The sequence below is a fragment of the Chlorocebus sabaeus genome, chromosome 27, assembly GCF_047675955.1.
Source record: "Chlorocebus sabaeus isolate Y175 chromosome 27, mChlSab1.0.hap1, whole genome shotgun sequence".
Classification (NCBI taxonomy): domain Eukaryota; kingdom Metazoa; phylum Chordata; class Mammalia; order Primates; family Cercopithecidae; genus Chlorocebus; species Chlorocebus sabaeus.
Genome location: NC_132930.1, coordinates 28,491,674 through 28,513,704, shown reverse-complemented (window position 1 = coordinate 28,513,704; position 22,031 = coordinate 28,491,674). Strand labels below are relative to the sequence as shown.

The following is a 22,031-nucleotide window of genomic DNA, read 5'->3' as shown; positions in this document are numbered from 1 at the left end:
GTAGGCTTCAACATATAACCTGAGTCTTGCAGCGTTCTGAATGAATGGAACTCAGAAACCCCTATTCTACAATGTGAGTAGTTTGTTACACCCAAAACAATTTGACCAAAGTATTTCTTCCATACTGGACTATGAGCTCTGGAGCTGGGTGGAGGAGGGCCTGTGTCTGTGTGCACTTCTGTGTACACCAGTAACATGCTGGAGTATAAATGGTGCTCAATAATTGCTCATTGCTCAGGATGTACACCTCACCTTCAGGGGACTTCTAATGTTAAAATGAGACTGAGTGCTCTGGAAAAATCGCATATGGCCAATCACCACCAGATCTGTTCTATGCCTGCTGTGGTATCAAGAACAGGCAGAATTGAGACGTAGAGTTCCAGAAGTGAGGTGGGGGGTGGAACACAGCAGAGGATGGGATAGAAATCTGGAGTCCTGAAACTTCTCTGGAAGCTGGGCTGAATCCTTCATATGTGGGAGAGAGCGACCATCGGGTAGATGGATTTCCAAGTGGAGTTGGAGAAGAGAACTGATCAGGGAGGGGTCAGCTGTTCCTGGGACACCAGTAGCAACATATTCCTGGATGGGAAGACCTGATATCACACAAGGGCCAACACTTTACAAATTAACCTACAATGACCTTCAGCAAGAACAACACTGGATTGGTTTTTATATTTTATAATTTTTTTTGTAAGAAAAAGGCTGGATTCAATGATTCTCACAGAAGAAGTACCTAGGAACTTAAACAGAAAAGAGTACTTTCAAATTGAAAGGAGGAAAGGGATGTCTTTTTTTTTTTTTTTTTTTTTTTTTGGCCTATCAGAGCAGACACCAAATGTGAATTGTGAGAAAGGTATGCCCATGGCAGTATAAATCATAACAACATTTTAAGAAAATAAAAAATAAAAATCATTTTGGTTGGGCGCAGTGGCTCACGTCGATAATCCCAGCACTTTGGGAGGGCTGAGGCAGGTGGATCACCTGAGGTTGGGAGTTTGAGACCAGCCTGGCCAAAATGGTGAAACCCCGTCTCTACTAAAACTACAAAATTAGCTGGGTGTGGTGGCGTGTGCTTGTAATCCCAGCTACTCAGGAGGCTGAGACACCAGAATGACTTGAACCCAGGAGGCAGAGGTTGCAGTGAGCCGGGATTGCACCACTGCACTCCAACCTGAGCAAGAGTGAGACTCCATCTCAAAAAAAAATTTTTTTAAGAAAGTAACTTAGATGGAATTACAATCAACAACTGTGTATGTTATGAAAGTATCCCATTTTAATTATATGATTACTGGAATATGTTTAAAATAATGAAAGCTAGAAGACAAGACATGGTAGGTAAAACTGAAGTGCTGAGACAGGGCAATGGGTACACACACATTCCTTATATGTACAATTGTCTCCAATTTTCTTTAAATGTCTGCAAGATTCCATAACAATAAGTTAGAAATAAATATCTATCCTACAAATGTAGGACTTATGTATAAAGAAAAGAATTGGGCCAGGTGCAGTGGCCCACACCTGTAATCCAGCGATTTGGGAGGCCAAGGCAGATTGTCTGAGGTCAGGAGTTTGAGACCAGCCTGGCCAATATGGTGAAATCCCATCTCTACTAAAAATACAAAAATTAGCCAGGTTGATGGTGTGTGCCGATAGTCCCTGCTACTTGGGAGGCTAAGGTGGGAGAATCGCTTAGAACCTGGGAAGCGGAGGTGACAGTGAACCAAGATGGTACCACTGCACTCCAGCCTGGGTAACAGAGTGAAACTTTGTCTCCAAAAAAAAAAAAAAAAAAAAAGAATTGCATCTTACAGCAACCACTAGGTTCTAATATGCATGTTATTAGATATTTCCCTTGGAAATCACAAAGGAAGGGATCACATTAGAGAAGGACACGGCATTTTCTCAGGAAATCCCAACGCAAACCAATTTTTCCTTGAGTGTTGGAACAGACTGCTATTTGTACAGCTGAACATAAGTGATGTAATTAGCTTGGATTTGGGGGCCATAAACAATGACACATATTTTAAAACATTACAATCACAGTCTAGCGCTGAGATGCTCACCAAATAAATACGTAAATAAATAAAACTAAAAGGGAGTTGAGAATGACAAGAGCAAAGCCACTGCTCCCCTATCATAATAAGCTCGTAGAAAGGAGCAGCAGGTGAGTTACCCGCCCACTCCACCCTTTATGCTGTTCTTTTTTTTTTTTTTTGAGACAAGTCTCACTCTGTTGCCCAGGATGGAGAGCAGTGGATAGAGTGCAGCAGCTCACTGCAACCTCTGCCTCCCGGGTTCAAGTGGATTCTCATGCCTCAGCCTCCGGAGTAGCTGGGATTACAGGTACATGCCACCAGGCCTGGCTAATATTTTTATTTTTAGTAGGGACGAGGTTTCATCATGTTGGCCAGGCTGGTCTCGAACTCCTGACCTCAAGTGATCCACTCACCTCGGCCTTCCAAAGTGCTGGGATTACAGGCGTGAGCCACTGTGACTGGCCATTGTTGTTTCTTACTCTCACTTAATTTGACTTTATTTACTTATTGTTTGCTAACTAGATACATTTGAATTCCTAAGAGTTGCATGCGTATATGATGCATCATCTATTATACAGAAGCCTCTATCAGGACAGATTTGGTAAAGGAGGGGAAAATGCAATTAAATGCAATCTCCGTCTACAGAGGAATGACTAAGTTACAATCTGTTCTATACCTACAATATTCTGTAGCCAATGACAAGCATGAACTAAATCAACAGGTACTCTATTAAAAAGATGTTAATATGTTGGTAAATTATTTTTAAACTGAGTTGCCAGGTACAGAGCATTTTTAAAGCCCTGTATGTGTGTCTATGCATTTCTGAGTATAACAGAAGAAAAAAAAAAAAAAATATATATATATATACACACACACCAGATCATTAATACAAGTTATCTCAGGATGATGCGACTGAAATGATGAAAACAGATCTAATTTTTCCTTCATATGATTTTATTACTCAATAACAACCACTTTTTTGTATAAAGGAAGTTCTTTATACAAATATATTAGTTGTATATATGTATTTATATACAAATACATACACACACAACACATGTTTGCATATAAAGGAAATTGTAAAGGGTAGTTCTTATAAATACATATATTTCTGATAGGGAAATATTAAAAGTATAATTCTTGAGGAAAAAATACAGGTATTAGATTGCCCATAAAGAACAACTTGAAAAAATTTTGGTCTGTAGATCTCCTGACAGAGATTTTGGTCTGTAGATCTCCTGACATTTCTCTGCAAACTAACTTCCTAAGTGAAGGACACAGGCTTCACAGAAGTCCATTATTGGCTCCCCGTTTGGTCTGCCAGTTACGTCCACTGTTACAGTGGGACAGAGTGAGAACCTTTGCAAGTAGGACTATACTGCTCTGAGATAGTTCAAGAGAACTTCTCCATCAGCAAAGGCAGAGATCAATATATAGAATTAATCAATTTTACACCCCCACCCCACCCATGTCTACTAAGGTCTCTGACACACTTAAAGAAAGGGTAGTTTTTTTAAAAAAATGAATTCATAAATTTCCAAAGCCAAGACTCGATCAAAAATGATAAGAAATCTGGCTGAGAATGCCTAGGCTGTCCGCCAAGGTCTCATGATCCCTTAGCCAAGGAAGTTGGCTAACGGACCCACTCAGTTTGAGGTCCCCAGTTCAAGAGTTACCAGAGGAAACAGCTAGAACAGTGATCCACTCTAGAATTCCTTCTTTTTGTGTACCTTCTCTTTCAGGTGGGAAACAGTAAGAGGAAGATCTCTGATTCCTAATCTAAGGAATGTACTGCATGCTCCATTCCTAATCATATTCTCTTTTCCACTCACTGGACTGAGAAAATGCCATTCTCTACATCTGAAATATGAGCTGTTATCAGCCTTCACAACCCGCATATGGCTTGGCTCAAGAGCTCAAAAATCTGGGGATAGCAGCAGCCCATGCAAAACACTTAATGTTCCTGATCCACAGCTCTAGACCTGTGCCAACCCAAATTATGATAAGCAATGTCACTGCAATACAATGCTGAGTGGTAAGAAGTTTCCTTAATTGCCGTGTTGTTCTTTACAAAGTATTTAAAAGATGTAGGCCAGGTATACTGCTGTATATGCCACAGACTGCTCCATTTAGGAGAGCCACAATAGGAATGACAGACAGTGGAGGATCACACGCGTGAGGGGGTGGGAGGAAGGTGGATGATGAGAAATTATTTAATGGGTATAATGTATATTATTCAGGTGATGGATACCTAGAAGCCCTGACTTGACCACCATGGAATCTATGCCTGTAACAAAACTGCATCTGTACCCCAGAAATCTATATAAAAATAAAAGTAAATCAAATTTAAAGGCCACTATCATCTATTATTACATGAACTATAAGATTATCTCAATCAAATCTCAAAGTGGGAAGCTTGGCAATGTTATTTTTATGTTTTAATGTTTTACTTGGATGATGTTCATTGTGTTCCGTGATGTATAAATTCTCACAACAGGTATAATTGGTAAAAATGTAAGAGACCACCCAAGTTCTAAACCTACCAAACATTTTAGTTCTTGATGAAGGAGGCAAAGGAAATACTAAGAAAACAGCTTCTGTTCTGCCCTAACAGAAGCTCTGTCCCACCCAGCTCTTTTGCCTAAAGAACATGTGCTGATATGTCAAATCCCTAGGCCAGAGCTAGAAATCAATCTAAAACTAAAATCAACAAAATAGTAAACTCCAGTTTAAAAAATACAGGTATTAAAATATTAAAATACAGGTATTAAAATACAGGTATTAAAATACAGTTTAAAAAATACAGGTATTTAAACTCCAGTTTACTATTTTGTTTTTCACTACTTCGGTCATAGCTGTCCAAAAAACATAACAAAAGTCTCCTTCACAGATGTATGATTTTGTCAATTCTAACGCAGTCCTCAAAAGTAAAAATACAGTCAGGCACGGTGGCTCACACCTGTAATCCCAGCACTTTGGGAGGCCGGGGCAGGTGGATCATGAGGTCAGGAGTCTAAGACCAGCCTGGCCAAGATGACGAAACCCCATCTCTACTAAAAATACAAAAAAAATTAGCCGGGCGTGGTGGCGGGCACCTATAATTCCAGCTACTTGCAAGGCTGAGGCAGAGAATGGCGTGAATCCGGGAGGTGGAGGTTGCAGTGAGCCGAGATTGTGCCACTCCCACTTCAGCCTGGGTGACAGAGCGAGACTCCATCTCCAAAAAAAAAAAAAAAAAAGTAAAAATAAAAATACAGAAATCTCAAGAAGAGATTTTAAAAAGCACTGAGATAGAAATGTTTGCAAGGCAGTTACAAAGGAGTTAAGAAGCAATTAATTTAACTAACTTCAAGTCATGAGTAAAGCTGCATACCAAATCAGTCGTTTGTTGAAAAACAAAAATCAGGCCGTATACCTTTCCCTGAAAACGAAAGGACACACTGAAAACAGCTACAAATTTCCTATGCAGCAGGAACATTCTGTTCTACTCTAATAACTGATCTGAAGTTTCTTCCCTTACTGTATAGATGAAAGAATCTCATCATTTAAGCTCCTAATTGGTTTTTCAAAGGTAACATGAAATACAAGAAACATTCTAAAAAGCTACAGGGAGAAAGAACCGCAAGTAGACAACCCTTACACTGACCTTCCACTCCACATCTAGCATTTCATGAGGAACCCTATTCCCAGCCGGCTTGTCTCTAAAACACGGTTTCGTGCCTTTTTCCAACATAAATGTCTTTTAGTGGCTTCCTATTGTTTAATCAGTTCTAAGCCCCTATCTGCTTTTCATACATTTCAAAATAAAGCTCTATTATAAATAATCAGCCTTATGCATAATTACTCCCAAACAGAACTTTTATTACTCTTTTTTTATTTTTTTGAGACAGAGTCTTGGCCTGTCACCCAGAGCTGGAGTGCAGTGGCACACTCTTGGCTCACTGCAACCTCTGCCTCCCGGGTTCAAGCAATTCTCGTGCCTCAGCCTCCCGAGTAGTTGGGACTACAGGCATGCGCCACCACGCCCGGCTAATTTTTGTACTTTATTAGTAGAGATGGGGTTTTACCATGTTGGCCAGGCTGGTCTCCAACTCCTGACCTCCAGTGAGCTGTCTGCCTCGGCCTCCCAAAGTGCTGGGATTACAGGCATGAGCCACCGTGCCTGGCTTAAAACTTCTTTTTTAAAAAAAGATATAAACATACTTGATGATTTATACAAAGTTCTTCCACATTTATATTCTATATAAATTATAATAAACAGATATATGTAACTTAAATTTTAAATAATCATTGTAACTTTGAGCTACTATTAATCCTACTTTATAGGTGAAAAACAGAGAAGTCAAACAACTCACCCCAAATCACATGGTCAGAGGCACAATTCAAATGGTTATTTTACTCCAAGTCCAACAGCCCTCCCCTTGACAAATGGCCTTGGTTCTCATTCCCACCTTCATGTATCATTGGTTTGGCTTCTTTTCCTTTCTAACTATCCAGATCTCTGCAAATCTTCTGGGCCATCAGCGCACACCAGCTCAAACTTCCCCAGACTAGCAAAGCTTTTGATCATACCTCTCAGCATGAATGTGCTCTCTGTTGCATGTACTACACTGTGTTATGTGGTGTGTGTGCACATGTGTCTGTGTGCGCACATGTGTCTGTGTGTGGTGTGGTAAGGTACCATTATATTCTGAGCAGATTACACCCCCATGATTAAATTGTGAGCCCCCTGTCCCTTATGGCTTCTAAAACCCCTACAGTTGCTACTTATAATTAAATATTCATAAGTTTCATACATATTTAGGTACTGGCTCAAATGCTTCCTTATCTTTTAATGGGAAAGAAAACATGTACTTACAGCCGAACCAGATTGGTGAGTCCTCGAAATATGTCTGCATTCAGACATCCTATTCGATTGTTTGTCAGATCCCTAAGGAGAAGGGTGGAAAAGTGTCTTCAATTAGATCTCTTGGTTAATGAAGGTCTCATGCATTCAGTATTCAAGAACAGCATCCAGGTATCGCACAAGACCTTTATTCTAGCATCTTTGAGATATTTACTCTACTCAAGTGAGATAAGGATAGCAGTGAGGCCGAAAATGATCCTTGCTTTCACTTACTGCTGGCACGCACAGACTAATGCTGCTCAATTATGGTGCCCTCTATATTTCAAGTACTTACTCTTACAAAATTACTCAAGATAAAATTGGAGTAGTAAAAATGAGACTCAAACTATCTTGCTGCCCACAATACAATTCCTTAGATGACCTACACAGTTAATTATGCTGGGGCAGTTGGAGAACTGAGCCCAAACTCAGCCAGTAAATAACAGATAATGGATAAAAGGGCAAATTATTACAATGATGGAACTTTTGTTTCCTGAGGAACATCTGCAAATACCATTTTCTGACTTCATTCCTTAAATACTCAGAAGTTTCAACTATAATGAAAAAAAAAAAAAAACTGTGTTAGCTTTCAGTTTACAGATCTATCATTCAGACTCTAAGCCAAATTACTTTAACAATATCTATGATATGGCCCAATTATTTTTGCAATCACTCCTCATTTCTATTTCCTATTAAATATCACCTTCTAAATATTTTTTACTTCTCCTCAATGAAACCGTTTTCTTTTTACCTATGTAAAAGTTTTAGTTAATATTTTGTTCTATCCCTCTTTATTTATTTTGCTTGACATCAAGGACAAGGAACACAATTTTATTTTTACATTTAATCAGAGACCTGCACTGGTTTAAAAAGTAAAAACTTTATGTTGGGAGATAACCACTAACAATATCTGTAACTTTCACCCGGGATGGCATGACTTGCATCATTGTTTTCAGTGGACTTAGTAAGCCCTATGCAAGAAAACCCTGAAGCAATGAATCTTACGTTTTGTTAGTTGCTAGACTTGGAATAATTCATCACACTTTGAATTCTAACAGTATAATTAGAATAAGCTCCCTAAGCCAAATTTTCAAAAATATTTTCATCATATTGCCTCCAAAGTCCCTATCATTCTCTCTCACAGAGGGGTACACATTCTTTGAGTTACTCAGTTACTCTTCAGTAAGGCAATCTACACCATCCATTTCAAACTAAAAGTATTGGATTCCAAACCGTGTACTTGGTCATGGCAGAAGATGTAGTAGTCTCACCAGAAATTCTAAGAACATGGCATTTGAATCAGGTACCTAACTCATTTGCTTTTTTCCTTGACTATTTCAAAAGTTAAAATGAGATGGTTTAATTTTAGGTGTCAACTTGGCTGGATTGAGAGGTCTCACTGGCTGGTGAAGCATTGGTTTGGGTGTGCCTGTGAGGGCGTTTCCAGGGGAGATTGGTGCAGGAGTGAATGGACAGAGAGGAAAGACCTGCCCTCAGTGTGGGTGGGCACCATCCAATCAGCTGGAGCCCCGCTGGGACAAACAGGCAAAAGAGAGGGTTTATCTCTCTCTGTTCTCTCTCCCCTTCCAGAGCAGGACGCCTTCTCCTCCTATTGTTGGACATCAGGCTATAGGTTGTCTTCTGGACTCTGGAATTTGCATAAGTGGGCTTCCTGGGGCTTTCAGGACTTCAGCCTTGGACTGGGGACTGCAAGGTCAGCTTCTCCAGTTCTGAGGCTTCCAGACTTGGATTGAGCTATGCTACCGGATTCATAGGCCCTTCAGCTTGCAGAAAGCCTATTGCGGGACCTCTCTCCCTCTGTGATCACGTGAGCCAATTCCCCCTAATAAATCCCCTCTCATACATCCTACTGGTCCTCTCTCTCTGGAGAGGCCTAACACAGCACCTTAGGTAATCCTGGTCTTCAATAATTTCGTAGTTCTGCCTTCCCTCTCTTATGACAACTTTTGATAAAAGAATCTTAAGCAATACAAGTCTTTATCTGTCCTCATTGTTCTGTAGCTCCTAAGTATTTAACCATATGGGGCCTTTTCGTTTAAATTCCAGTTGATTTTCCTTTTATTTCTGGGTTTCACTGTTAAAAAAAATTAGGCATCTTCCGGTAAATTGTTGCATAAACAAGCATATCTGGGCTGTATTTATAATCTTGTCTCAATTTTGAGCTTTAAATGGTGCAATTACCATTGATTCTCTGGGAAACAATTTCATTACAGCTATACCTACTTAAAATGGTATTTAGATATTGATAATGGGTTTTTATTTGAGTTGAGAATCAACTTAAATTTGCTGATGAAACACAAGAGAAACTGATGGATCTAGGGTTCACCTACTTCTGATAGTATATTCTTCAGAAAGCCACTTCAACTTCCTTATTCAAATTATTTATAAACTAAAGGCAAAGGCATGGTATAATAACAAAAATACTTTATGTATGCTTGTTAAGGGAGATGCACAATTGAAATTAATGACTTAAGAACCCATAAGAAAAAGGGTCTGTATCTATGAGCAACTAGCAAACACTACTGTCAAATATCTTTATATCCCGTTGAGTTTACATACAGTACTTCTTCAGCTTGCAAGCTGTACATCCTAAGTTAATTATAAGTCATCTGTTTGGAATTAAGAATGTATCTTCTAGTGGGAAGAATATTATAAATGGCAATTACCTTCCTAAGCAAGAACACAAGAGACTACTTAACATGTAACACAGTGAAAGACTACTAAGGCAATGCCTGGTACAATATCAGTAATTATATTAAATAGTCCTGAACAAGAATTTTTAAAACTCATTTTGGATGGCAGTGCTTAAGAGATTATTTACTGAAAGATAAATAACTGGATGGAGATTCTAAGATAGTCTGCAGTATCTAAAACATACTGAAGAAACTGCTTTTTATTAACAGCCAAGTTTTCTTCAACCTATATCTCAGCATAGAGATAACATTAATCAGCATTAATGTTTTTATTACCTAAAAGCTGTGACTACAACAGTGTGGAACACAGAGGGAGGGGATAAGAAAAGGACCTGTCTGAGAGTATAATTTCACATTCCTCTCATTAAGGGAAAAAAATAGATTGGAGGGAAAAATATTCTAAAAGTTCTCATACGTTCACATCATAATCACTGGGAGGGATGGTTGAAATAAAAATCATTCAGCATCAGCCCCAGAGTTTCCGATAGGGTAGATCTGAGCCCCTACACTTTTGCTTTCTACTTGAGGATTCATCTTCCTAGGCATGGGTGCAAAACTGACTCCGGTACAGACAGAAGCACAAAGAAAGTGAGTCACTGCTGTAAATCACGCTCACCTGCTGCTGCCCCTCCACTCCCTAATGACCTGTGTCTGGAGGCGCAGCCTGTTTACGGTCATGCTCCATATCCCCCCGCCTGTGTCTTGATAGCTAAGTCCTAACAACTTCCAAGACTCCTACAGCAGCTAAACTCTAGCTACTGCGTCATCTCCTTGCAACTGTATTTCGATTCCATATATCCAGGCTCGTGGTCAGCGTTCGTAATTCCATCAGACTGCAAACCCCTCAAGAGGTTCCTGATTTACCTGTGTGTCTCCAGAGCCTTGCTCACAGCTGGGCTCTCAGGATGAACTTCAGGAATTTTTGTTTAACTGAACTGACGCCGATCATCGCCTTATCACTTTGATTACGCTGCCATACCTGGTTGAGAGTGCTTTTACTGAACTCTAAACCTGGCTTGGTCCCATGCAATCTGACGCCTAAGCTCCACCCTCCTATAACTCTTACCTTTCTTACCTAGAACTCCAATCTCCACTGCCACTTACCCTAGACCAGCCAGTTTTTCTAACTTGTTTCATTAAAAGCCTTCACTAGAAAATAATAAAGTGTAGAATGGGCGGAAGAGAAGAAAACTGATTAGTAGCAAGATCTCCTCCAGATGGCCCTGAGCTGCTAATGAGTGCAGACAAAGACTGATAAACACAGGGAACCACCACTCACCCCCAGCAAAAACTACGGTATGAAAATTCCCTACTGATTCAAATTGTAACTAATTTTCAAAGACAAAGAGAAAATCCTTTAACTCCTACCGTTCTTAATCTTACAGAATTCTGACCCTTAAGACTGCCTAAGAGAGAAAAATAGGAGGAAAGCTACAGATGACAGGTTTTAGATGAAAGATATTTTACTTGCAAAAGCAATAACAAAAAAAATATTTTGCAAAAAGGGCATGACCAATTTTTACAATTGGATTTGACAATAAAAAAGAATAGGTTTTGCAAATACTGCATGTTCTCATTTTTAAGCCGGAGCTAAATGATGAGAACACATGGACACATTGAGGGAACAACACACACTGAGGCCTTTTGGAGGGAGGAGGGTGGCGGGAGGGAGAGGATCAAGAAAAACAACTAATGGGTACTAGGCTTAATACCTGGGTGATGAAATAATCTGTACAACAAACCTCCATGGCACAAGTTTACCTATGCAACAAACCTGCACTTGTACCCCTGAACTAAAATATTAAAAAAAAAAAAGAAATAGGTTTTAAATGACTAAATAAGACAAAAGATGTCAAAAGTATTAGGATGGAAAGTCAATGTAAGTCATGGCATAATTAAACTAAAAGCAGCCATACCCAGTGTTATTATGCAAATACTACAGAAAACCAGTAAGACATTAAAAAAATACCCACACACACTGGAGGGGGGAAAAAAAAAGAAAACTTAAAGAAGTGTATAAGAATCCCAAAAAAAAAAGAGATAGAGCCAGCCAAAAGGATGACTATAAGGAAAATAAAATGACGGATCTGGTCTCTCTCCCTGATCTTTTGTCCCTGGTCTCCCTACACTTATGTGGTTTCTCCTTATTGCCATCAGAATATTCTGAAATACAAATCTCATCATGTCAATTCCATATTCAAAAAGTTCTGGTAGCCCTCTACTGTCTAAAGAACAGATTAAACATTTTTAACATAGCAGGTCTTCAAAAGCCCAGTCCCCTGACCAGCATGATCTTCCAATATTCTTTTTCCTCTTTCTACTTTCTGCTCTGATCAAAGAACTAAACTATTGTCCCAAGAGATACATGCTTGCACACCTGTGCCCACCCTGTTTGGAAGGCCTTTTTAATACATATTCATTCCCTGGGAGCAAGTTCAAATCTAAACAAGTCCGTGGCTCTCACGGCAGGCTGTTCCCATCGCAGGTGCTCTCTCTTTTCCCTAGCAGGTTATGTTTATGATTTTACCTGTTACAGCACCTGTGTATGCGTTCAGATGTATTTTCACTAACGACTGAAGGGTAGCAGAACACGCCACCCAAAACACGTCATATTGGCATAAGGATTATTTCTAGCTACAGGCCGATTGAAAAGCAGATAGATACAAGAAAAGCTCTCTGCTCTACCCTATCTGACGAAAAGCAGGACGTAAATTTAGAAAGGTGTCCCTCCTCCCTTCTCTACCAGAAAGGACAGAAGTTCCTCCCGGGAGAGGGCTTTGGACCCTTATCAGCTTAGTCAAGGCACCAAAGGAATCTACATAACAAACATTACTAATTAGACTTTATCTACCATTAGTCTCCCGTATATTTGCCTTCCCACAATTTGCTTTCCCTTAAGAGACTCAAGGTCCTTCTCCTTTGTCTTGTCACTTCTCAAAAAACGTATTGCTCCTTGTTGAAAGGCTACAGAAGCCAGAGTTCTAAGCCATCTCTTTTGAGAATTACTCTTTTCCTGAGTTTTCTCAATACACTTCTGTTTTTCTCTTGTTAATCTGTCTTTTGTTAGAGGTCCAAGCTGAGAAATTGGAAGGGTAGAGGGAAAATTATTTTTCTTCTCCTACATTATCTATCCCCCCCAAACCCCAAGAGTCTGCAAGATGTTCCGAAGAAGTCAGGGCATGGCAAGCAGTTAAGTGCTCAGTAAATGCTTTCAGAAAGAATAAAAGATGGAGAGACAGTCCTCATGGCTTTTTTGTAGAGCCGCTTCTAAAGTGTGGGCCTGCTCAGACAGCAACTGCGAAAGGAGCTTCATATAGGAGATAGGGGAGTTGTTTAGCTTCAGAAGTAATTAAAAAAACTGGTCCTTGGGTTTCAAAATTGTAATATAGAGATACACATGAAAATGGCAAGACTTTAAATCATTACCTAAAAGGTACCTTTGTTTACATGGCATTTACAACAGACACAGTTTGAAAATCGTCTACAGATTATGTCTGCTGGCAAAGCTGACATGGTAATGATTTTAGTAGCAGAAGAGGAACACAGCCAGCCACCATCAAACAAATCAAACCACTGTGCAAATTAACCACCTTCTCAGCTACTTACATAAAATATTCTTTCTGTTTTTCTTTCTTTTTGTTTTCTTGAGACAGAGTCTCGCCCTGTCGTGCAGTGGCACGATCTCAGATTATTGTGGTCTCCCACTCCCAGGTTCCAGGGATTCTCCTGCCTCAGCCTCCCAGGTCGCTGGGACTACAGGCACACGCCACCATGACAGCTAATTTTTGTATTTTTAGTAGAGACGGGGTTTCACCATGTTGGCCAGGTGGGTCTCGAATTCCTGACCTCAGGTGATCCACCTGCCTCGGCCTCCCGAAGTGCTAGGATTACAGGCGTGAGCCACTGCGCCCGGCCTCTTTCTGTTTCTGTATCAGGGACCCGGTCAGGCGAAGCTCAAAGAATTATTAAATGTCCATTTTTCATCATGTTAAAGTAAGTTGACAGCTACTTATATAAGGAACAATTCAAACTCATAAGCAAGCAATTCAAACACTTACAATCTTTTTAGAGATGACAGTCCCCAAAAGGCACCTGGATCTATACTACTAATAAGATTGTTTCGGAGATCCCTGTTAAAAATAAAATAAAAGTTATTCACATATCAACACTGTAACAAGTATTCAGGCACACCACACTTACCTGCTATACAAAAAAACAAAAGTGTAATAGGAGGAAACTGAAGCCAAAATGATTAAGCCAAGATCAAGCCAGTAGTAAATGGCAGAGTCAGAATGCAAATTTGACAAATCTAGCTCCAGAGTCTTTTGGTTTAGTAAATAAAAGAATAAAAATATATGTCATAAAAGAAGGATGTGACCTAATATATTATTCAACTTCACAATTATCACTGAACTACAATCATATACATTACTTCTATAATTTCTTCCTTAGTATGCCATACTTCGGATATCAAAGTAAATCTAATTACAATTGTCACAAACATCATTCAATTGAATTTTTAAAACCCATCTTCAAAAATATACACTCTAAAATTCATGTCTTTTGGTTGTTGATTTATTTTCCCTTCCCTGGCCTTCTAAATTTAGGTTTTTATCTTTTTTGTTGTTGCTGTCATTTCAGACGGAGTCTTGCTCTGTCACCCAGGCTGGAGTGCAGTGGCGTGATCTTGGCTCACTGCAACCTCCACCTCCCAGGCTCAAGCAATTCTCATGCCTCAGCCTCCTAAGTAGGTGGGGTTACAGGCGCCTGACACCACACCCAGCTAATTTTTTGTATTTTTAGTAGAGACGGGGTTTTGCCATGTTGGCCAGGCCGGTCTCAAACTCCTGACCTCAAGCAATCTGCCTGCCTCGGTCTCTCAAAGTGCTGAGATTACAGGCATGAGCCACCACACTCAGCCTATGGTCAGGTTTTCTATGAGGTAAGGATATAAAATAAGTGTGTGATAAACCACAATACATAGCTCAAAGCACAGATGCACAAGCTTCATACCACGTGGAATTTGATAGCAGTCACCACTTATCCTCATTCTTCTCAAGTATGCTGGCACATCCATGCAAGAGCACTACTACTTAGGGATGGGAGGCAGCAGTGAGTGTCTCAGCCACATCCCTCTACCCGTGTGGTTTTGCAGACAGGCTATGGCTACAGTTCTCCTCCTGGTCACTGGGCTCAGCTGGGGACTTACCAGACACCTATACAAGTGTTTGGCTAGACCTCTGCGGAGAGCTGACAGTCTAAATACAGTCCTTTTCCCTAGACCACACTTCTGCCAGTGACTGGCCCACTCTTCAGCTTTATGGGACCCGCTCAGCTGGGACTGTCTGTCAGGACTCACCTACAACCTTGTCTGCCAAAGCCAGAGTGGCCTCTGCTCATCTCCCAGGGGAGCTGAAGCCAGATGGCGAACTGAAACTCTTTTCAGTTTTTCTTCTCCTGACATGCTTACATAACAGTGGCAACCTTGCCCCTTCTTTATATAGCCACGCGTAAGCTTCCAACACTACTCTTTATTTAAGGATGCACACACCATTGGTGAAACAAAACAGACATGTAGAGAAATGCTCAGTACAAGCCAAGGTAACCAGTACCTCCAGGGTGCCTTAGTCCCTTACTTACTTGAAATGTACAAGACCTTCCTGGAAACAGACCCTGGACCACTGGCACCCCCTGTCAGTACAGCACTGTGTAAGGCTCTTTAATGACAACTGCTCCGTCATGGGCATTCTCACCTGTGCCCCGGCAGTCTAAATTATTTAGAGGAAAATCCTCAGTTCGCCTTCTCCACCCACTCCAAATCAAAAAGCAGCGGGCATCCCTTCTCTACCTATGCGACAGAAAGGACTCCAAGGAAGTCTCGCTGCAATGAACACAGATTCATGTGTTTTCTTCCATCCAATCAGAGGCACATTCAACATCACTGTCCCATCAGCTAATGAAAGTGAACTGCTGTACATGGCATGCCTCATACCATGTGAGTTTTCTCTCAGGTTCATTCTATCAATATAGCAAAAGTTACAACATCAAAATTGGCTTCTGGTTGGATTCCCCAGAAATTTCACAAAAGCATCCTGAGGAGGTTGGCCCTTCGCTCAGCAGCGAAGTCCACAGCGTATTTACCATAAGCCCAGCATTTTTGATGTGTCAGTGGCCCTGTGGCTTCCCACGCTATGCTTCCTGTTTAATACCTGGTGATAGAGACTGGACTAGAAATTCTCAAGAACGCTGCTCTGGAAATGCAACCTGTGAATTCTGGGATCACTGTGGCCTCCAGCAAATTCTATGGTCTTTCTTGCATCTCATCCTCATTTTAACACACGGGCACTCCTCAGTAACTAGGGTTGGGTTTCCAATTCTACCACCTCCCCACAATCAGAGCCAGGTTTTTCTAAATAAAACCAAACCCCCTGCAACCACCCACCCCAGTACTTCACAATATTTAAAAAAACAAAATGATTATTAAACATCAGTATAAAATCCATGCTCCGATTACTATCACTGGAGAGGTATTTCATTAATCAGAATTCTGAAAACTTCATATTCCATAAGAAGAAAACAGCTTTGTCAATGCTGGTAACTACCCTAACTTTTCGGGTTTTTGCACCCAACCTCTAAGATATTTTCTAAATAAAGTATCTGAAAAGATCTGATAAAGTCAGGAAGCTTCACAAAATACACTTAACTGGTCAGAAAAGGTCTTAGTAGTCAGGTAAACTCACAAATTCCATCCTTCTCTCTGGACTTCCAACCAGCTTTTAAGTTCTCCTCTTAACTTGGAGTAAAAAGATGGTCCCTGGTGTAGCAATTTCAACAGAAAGAGGAATATTATGCAGAGGGTAAGTTCCCTACTGTGAATGCCATGGTCCCATCATCCTTTTCTCCAGGTACCTGCTGCAGCAGACATTGACAGGACGGCAGTGCTCACACCTGCGGTCCCTCTATCTGCAACTCATCCCCATGCAGCTTTCTCTTGGGCACCTCCTGAGAGTCAATCCATGAAGGTCAGAGGGGTAAAGGGCATGAATGGCCATAGGAAGAGCCCTCACCCGGGAGGAAAACAGAATATCCCAGAGGGCTGGGGGGTCTGAGTGTGTGCCTCACTGGCTCCCAGCAGTCTCCAGTACCAGCTCCCTGCTGCAGGAGCTACTTGGGAAGACACTGCCCTAACAGCTGCCCTTGCTTCTCATGGTCCAGCACCAAATACAAGGGTTGTTGGGCAAACCTCCCAACCAAATTACTACACTGAAAGCTCACCTGGGGACCTGCTTCTGGGGAAATGCAGGTTAAGATATCAGCCTGGTAATGTGAACCAGCCAGTACCCAGGCCAAGCAGAGACCTAAGGAAACTCTGCCCACTCCACTCTAAGGACAAATAGCCAAAAGGTGTAGACCAGAAGCCATTCAAAAATTCAAAGCTTCCACAGTGAGTGAAGGTGTGAAAGGTTTGCAACTATCAAAGGTTCCAAAATTTAATAGTAATAACACTATAATTATTGCTATCAATTATTTAATGTTTATTTATTTTATTTATTTATTTATTTTTTTGGTGGGGGGAGCAGCCTTCTCCATTGCTTTAAGGTGGAAACACCTCTACTTCTCCATATGGTACAGGTAGTGCCCCCAAATTTTCAACACCATCCCTTCAGGCATGACACCTGATCAACCTTGTGCAGATTTTTCAAATACTCTGGCCTTAGCAATTATATGACTTTGGTCTAACTACACCCAGGACTTGTGGGAGAGGAAGGGATGAGCATAGACATTCCCACTGGTTTGATAAGAAGTCAAGATCTGAGTCTGGAGCTGCTAATGGCCCTGTTGCTACAATCTGAAGAAGCCAAAAGAATGGAAAAGAGAAAAATGGTGAGCCCCTGGATCTGGCCAAGCCTGAAATCCACCTCTGTTTGGATGCACAAACTACTAAATATACTGAGTTGGTGTCTATCACTTATCAGACCATTAAGACCTTATAATCACCCTAGGAGGCAGTGTCATTGTTTAAGATGCGGAAACTCATGCTCAGAAAGATTAAGAAATTCAGCCAAGTTCTTGATCTTAATAAGTGGCCAGGATTTAAGGGTATCTTTCCGACTGACACAGTGGAGATTTGCTAAAGGAACCAAGTAAATGTATACCTAAAATAATAGGAAAACAGGTAAACCAAACACACTGAAAAGTTGGCCATGATCAAGTTGAGTTGCTGGAGATAACATTCTTTCGACTTCTCCATATGTTTGAAAAACTAAGTTATTTTATGTGGTAACCCCCAGCCTTCCAACTAGGCCTCAAAGTCACTGCCTCTCTGTCCTGGTCTTCATCATCAGCCTAGCCCAGGTTGTAAACCACACAAGTTCTCACCTACATCCGATTCTCTATTTGAAGTGATCTTTTTTTTTTTTTAATTTTTTAATTTTTTGAGACGGAGTCTCGCTCTGTCCGCCCGGGCTGGAGTGCAGTGGCCGGATCTCAGCTCACTGCAAGCTCCGCCTCCCGGGTTTACGCCATTCTCCTGCCTCAGCCTCCCGAGTAGCTGGGACTACAGGCACCCGCCACCTCGCCCGGCTAGTTTTTTGTATTTTTTAGTAGAGACGGGGTTTCACCGTGTTAGCCAGGATGGTCTCGATCTCCTGACCTTGTGATCCGCCCATCTCGGCCTCCCAAAGTGCTGGGATTACAGGCGTGAGCCACTGCGCCCGGCCTGAAGTGCTTTTTAAACACAGACCTGATCAAGTCTCTGCTCTGATTGAAACCTCAAAAAGATCCACAGTCCCTCAGAAGGAAGTTCAGGTGTGTTAAGGTAACTTCCAAGACTACCCATGGTCCCAGCCTTGCCCACCTTTCCTTCACCAACTCTCACTTCCCATCTGCTCAACATCTTCCCTTAACACTCACCCTGTCTCTCTTCATTTATACCAGTCACACTGCAAGATGTTTCTAGAAAGGGTATTTCCTCTCACCTCTAGACCTTTGCACTTGGGATTCCCTGTCCGGAACACATCACAATCTCCTCCAACTCACAACTTCACCTCCATCCCTCTTCACCCACGTATCCTTGAGGCCTTGGGTGAAACTCCATTCCTTCCTCCAGAAAGATACCTGTGAACGCTGGGCACATTGGCTCACACCTATAATCCCAGCACTTTGGGAGGTTGAGGCAGGTGGATCACCTGAGATCAGGAGTTCGAGACCAGCCTGGCAAACATGGGTGAAACCCCGTCTGTACTAAAAATACAAAAATTAGCCAGGCGTGGTAGCGCACACCTGTAGTCCCAGCTACTCAGGAGGCTGAGGCTTGAACTCAGGAGGCAGAGGCTGCAGTGAGCCGAGATCACACCACTGCCCTCCAGCTTGGCGACAGATCAAGACTCTGTATCAAAAAAAAAAAAAAAAAAAAAAAAAACCTGTAAATAACAGTGCTCTGCGCCCTGTCCTGTGGCATCTCTTATCACGCTGTACCAAGTGCACCTCAGTTACTTCAACTGTCTTCACTGAGAGACCACAAGTTCCACAAGGGCAGGCTCTGCTCCACTCAGCGAGGGGGAGACGCGCAATACAGAGTGTGTGGATGGATATGTTCGTGGACGAAAGAACCCACCAAGGCTAGGAGACAGAATTACATTAGCCTTTCTATAAAAATATTTTAGGCCGGGTGCAGTGGCTCACGCCTGTAATCCCAGCACTTTGGGAGGCCGAGGCGGGCGGATCACAAGGTCAGGAGATCAAGACCACCCTGGCTAACACGGTGAAACCCCGTCTCTACTAAAAATACAAAAAATTAGCTGAGCGTGGTGGCAGGTGCCTGTAGTCCCAGCTACTCGGGAGGCTGAGGCAGGAGAATGGCGTGAACCCAGGAGGCGGAGCTTGTAGGGAGCCGAGATTGTGCCACCGCACTCCAGCCTGGGCGACAGAGTGAGACTCCGTCCCCCGCCCCCCGCCAAAAAATATATATATATTTTACTAGTAAGTTATGGTTGGCTACAAAATTACAAGGCTGTTCATAAAGTCAGATAATTTGGAGAATGCAGTATCTCATACGAATCATTTCCATTTCTCCATAAAAGTAGACAATCATGATGTCTGCAGTTGACCTTCGAATAATTCACCAAACATATGTAGGCATATTCCAATACAGAAGAAAAAATGATGGCATGTTGTTAATAATTACTGAATTGTTGAATCTGGGTAAGTAAATTGGTAATATGAAAGATTATGGCATTGCCCTTTCAATTTTTCTGTATGTTTAAAACTTTCCATAATCAAATGTTTGATCCCCAGCATTTTAAGTCCCAGGAGGTACAGTTAATCATCAGGACTGACTTATTAGTTCCTATCTTCCTCCCTGCAACTCCCCAACTGACCCTCATTTCAACAAGATGATTTTATGAAAAAATTCAACCTGTATGTTTTTGACTTGTTTTGCATAAGCTAAAAAGCTCTGTAAATAGAAATATATAATGTCAGTTCCATTTTTTTAAAACATACGTTTCCCTTTTCAGATTTTAAACAGCATTTACAACAGGAACTGATTTAGCTAAAGCAGTACATCAATTTGGAGTCAATGATGAACTGCATATGTTTCTACAAAATACCTCTCATGAATAACTGAGTACTGTAATATAATTTAAAGATACACTTTTCCTTTAATAAAAAATTCCTGACATATTATATAACATTTAATAATAGCCATATTAATCAGGCATTGCCAAAATATATTTATAGTCAGATTCTCTCATTTAACATCCCCTTTTTTCCCCCACCAACCCACAGCTTCCCTAGTAAACAGGAGTCTGACTTCAGGATGTACGGCTAAATCTGAATACATTGGATCATAAAAGCATAAATGAAAAAAAAGCACAAGAATTGCTTAAATAGAACTAAAGGAATATTTTAAGTTCTTGGTAAAAAGAATTGCCTCCTTTAGGAAAGAACATAAAGTAGAACAGGTAAGATGCCTTTAACTCCAAGTATCAGAACCCTCAACTCAAAACGGCTTCAACAATCACAAAAGTAATTCTCTAGCATCACAGGAAATCAAGAGTTGGGCAACCTTTGTGGTTGCTTCCATCCATCTCTCAGATCCACCATCCTCAGAATTTAACCGTGCCTTCAGGCTGAGCCTGACTTACAATATGGAATCCCAGGTTCTGAAATCACCTCCAACCACAAAGTCATAAAAAGAAACAGACTTTCTTCTCGTACCTCTCCTTAAAAGCTAGGAAATCTCTCTCCACACCCCACAGCAGGCTGCTCTGCTCCTCATCTCTTATTGACTAGGACAGATTCTGTCAATAGCTGGAAGAGATGCTGAATTACCTTAGTGGCCTAGGGGTAGGATTCACATTGGAAAGTCAAACACACTGACCAGTAGGCAACTGTAGCGTCAGCAGTTAGAGTATATGGGGGAGGCATGTCACTAAATACTGGTAACTGAATATACAGCACAATACAAGATCGGCAATTCCATAAAATGAAGACAGAGATGGGGCTGGGCGCAGTGGTTCACGCCTGTAATCCCAGCACTTTGGGAGCCTAAGGTAGACATTCACTTGAGGTCAGGAGTTTGAGACCAGCCTGGCCAACATGGTGAAACCCCATCTCTACCCAAAATACAAAAAGTAGCTGGGCGTGGTGGCACACACCTGTAATCTCAGCTACTTGGGAGGCTGAGACAGAAGAATTGCTTGAACCTGGGAGATGGAGGTTGCAGGAAGCCAAGATCATGCCACTGCACTCCAGCCTGCGCAACAGAGTGAGACTCCATCTCAAAACAAACAAACAAACAAACAAACAGATGGAAGAAGGAAGGAAGGGTACAGACTAGTGAATGCATGGATGATGGATATAAAAGTCTCAATGCTGAAAACAATCTAAAAAAAAACGTATCTACCAAAAAACCAAGCAGAAAATGTATAGGAAGTATAAATTTAGGTAATTCTATCTTTTAATAATAATGTTTTTAGCAAGTAGGCCAGTAGAGACAATTACTATACAAGTTTAGCAGCCTAACACCATGGGGCCTATAAGATCGAGAATCCAAAACACCAATTACCTGGGTGGGTGGGGGGGAAGACTCCTTGGTTGATGTGACAGAAGGGCCTATATACTCTTCCTGTAGATGTCTGCTCGCTTCCCTCCCTCACCTCCCTCTGTTCTGTGCTTTCCTCCTGGAGGAGGTGTCCCTGGACACTCTACTGAAAACCAAGGACACCCTCAGCCCACAGAGAGCCCCCTCCTAACTGGTTTTGCTCCATGGCACTTACCACTATCTATCATCATCTTTATTTGTCTGAATCATTTCATTTATTGTCTATTTTCTCAATCACTAGAATGTAAGTTACATGAGGCAGAGAATGTGCACTACTTGTCTTCTTCACT

General features: G+C 41.4%; 1 protein-coding gene across 2 annotated transcripts in view; it reads right to left on the bottom strand.

Annotated features, from left to right (window-relative positions):
- ADGRA3 (adhesion G protein-coupled receptor A3) overlaps positions 1 to 22,031 on the bottom strand; it is a 135,396-nt gene that overhangs the window by 67,806 nt on the left and 45,559 nt on the right. For both annotated transcript variants that reach the window (XM_008017754.3, XM_073012491.1), the window contains 2 exons: positions 13,694 to 13,765; positions 6,895 to 6,966 (listed from right to left, as the gene is read on the bottom strand). In XM_008017754.3, the coding sequence (XP_008015945.2) occupies positions 6,895 to 6,966; positions 13,694 to 13,765 (144 nt within the window). The remainder of the gene's footprint in view (positions 1 to 6,894; positions 6,967 to 13,693; positions 13,766 to 22,031) is intronic.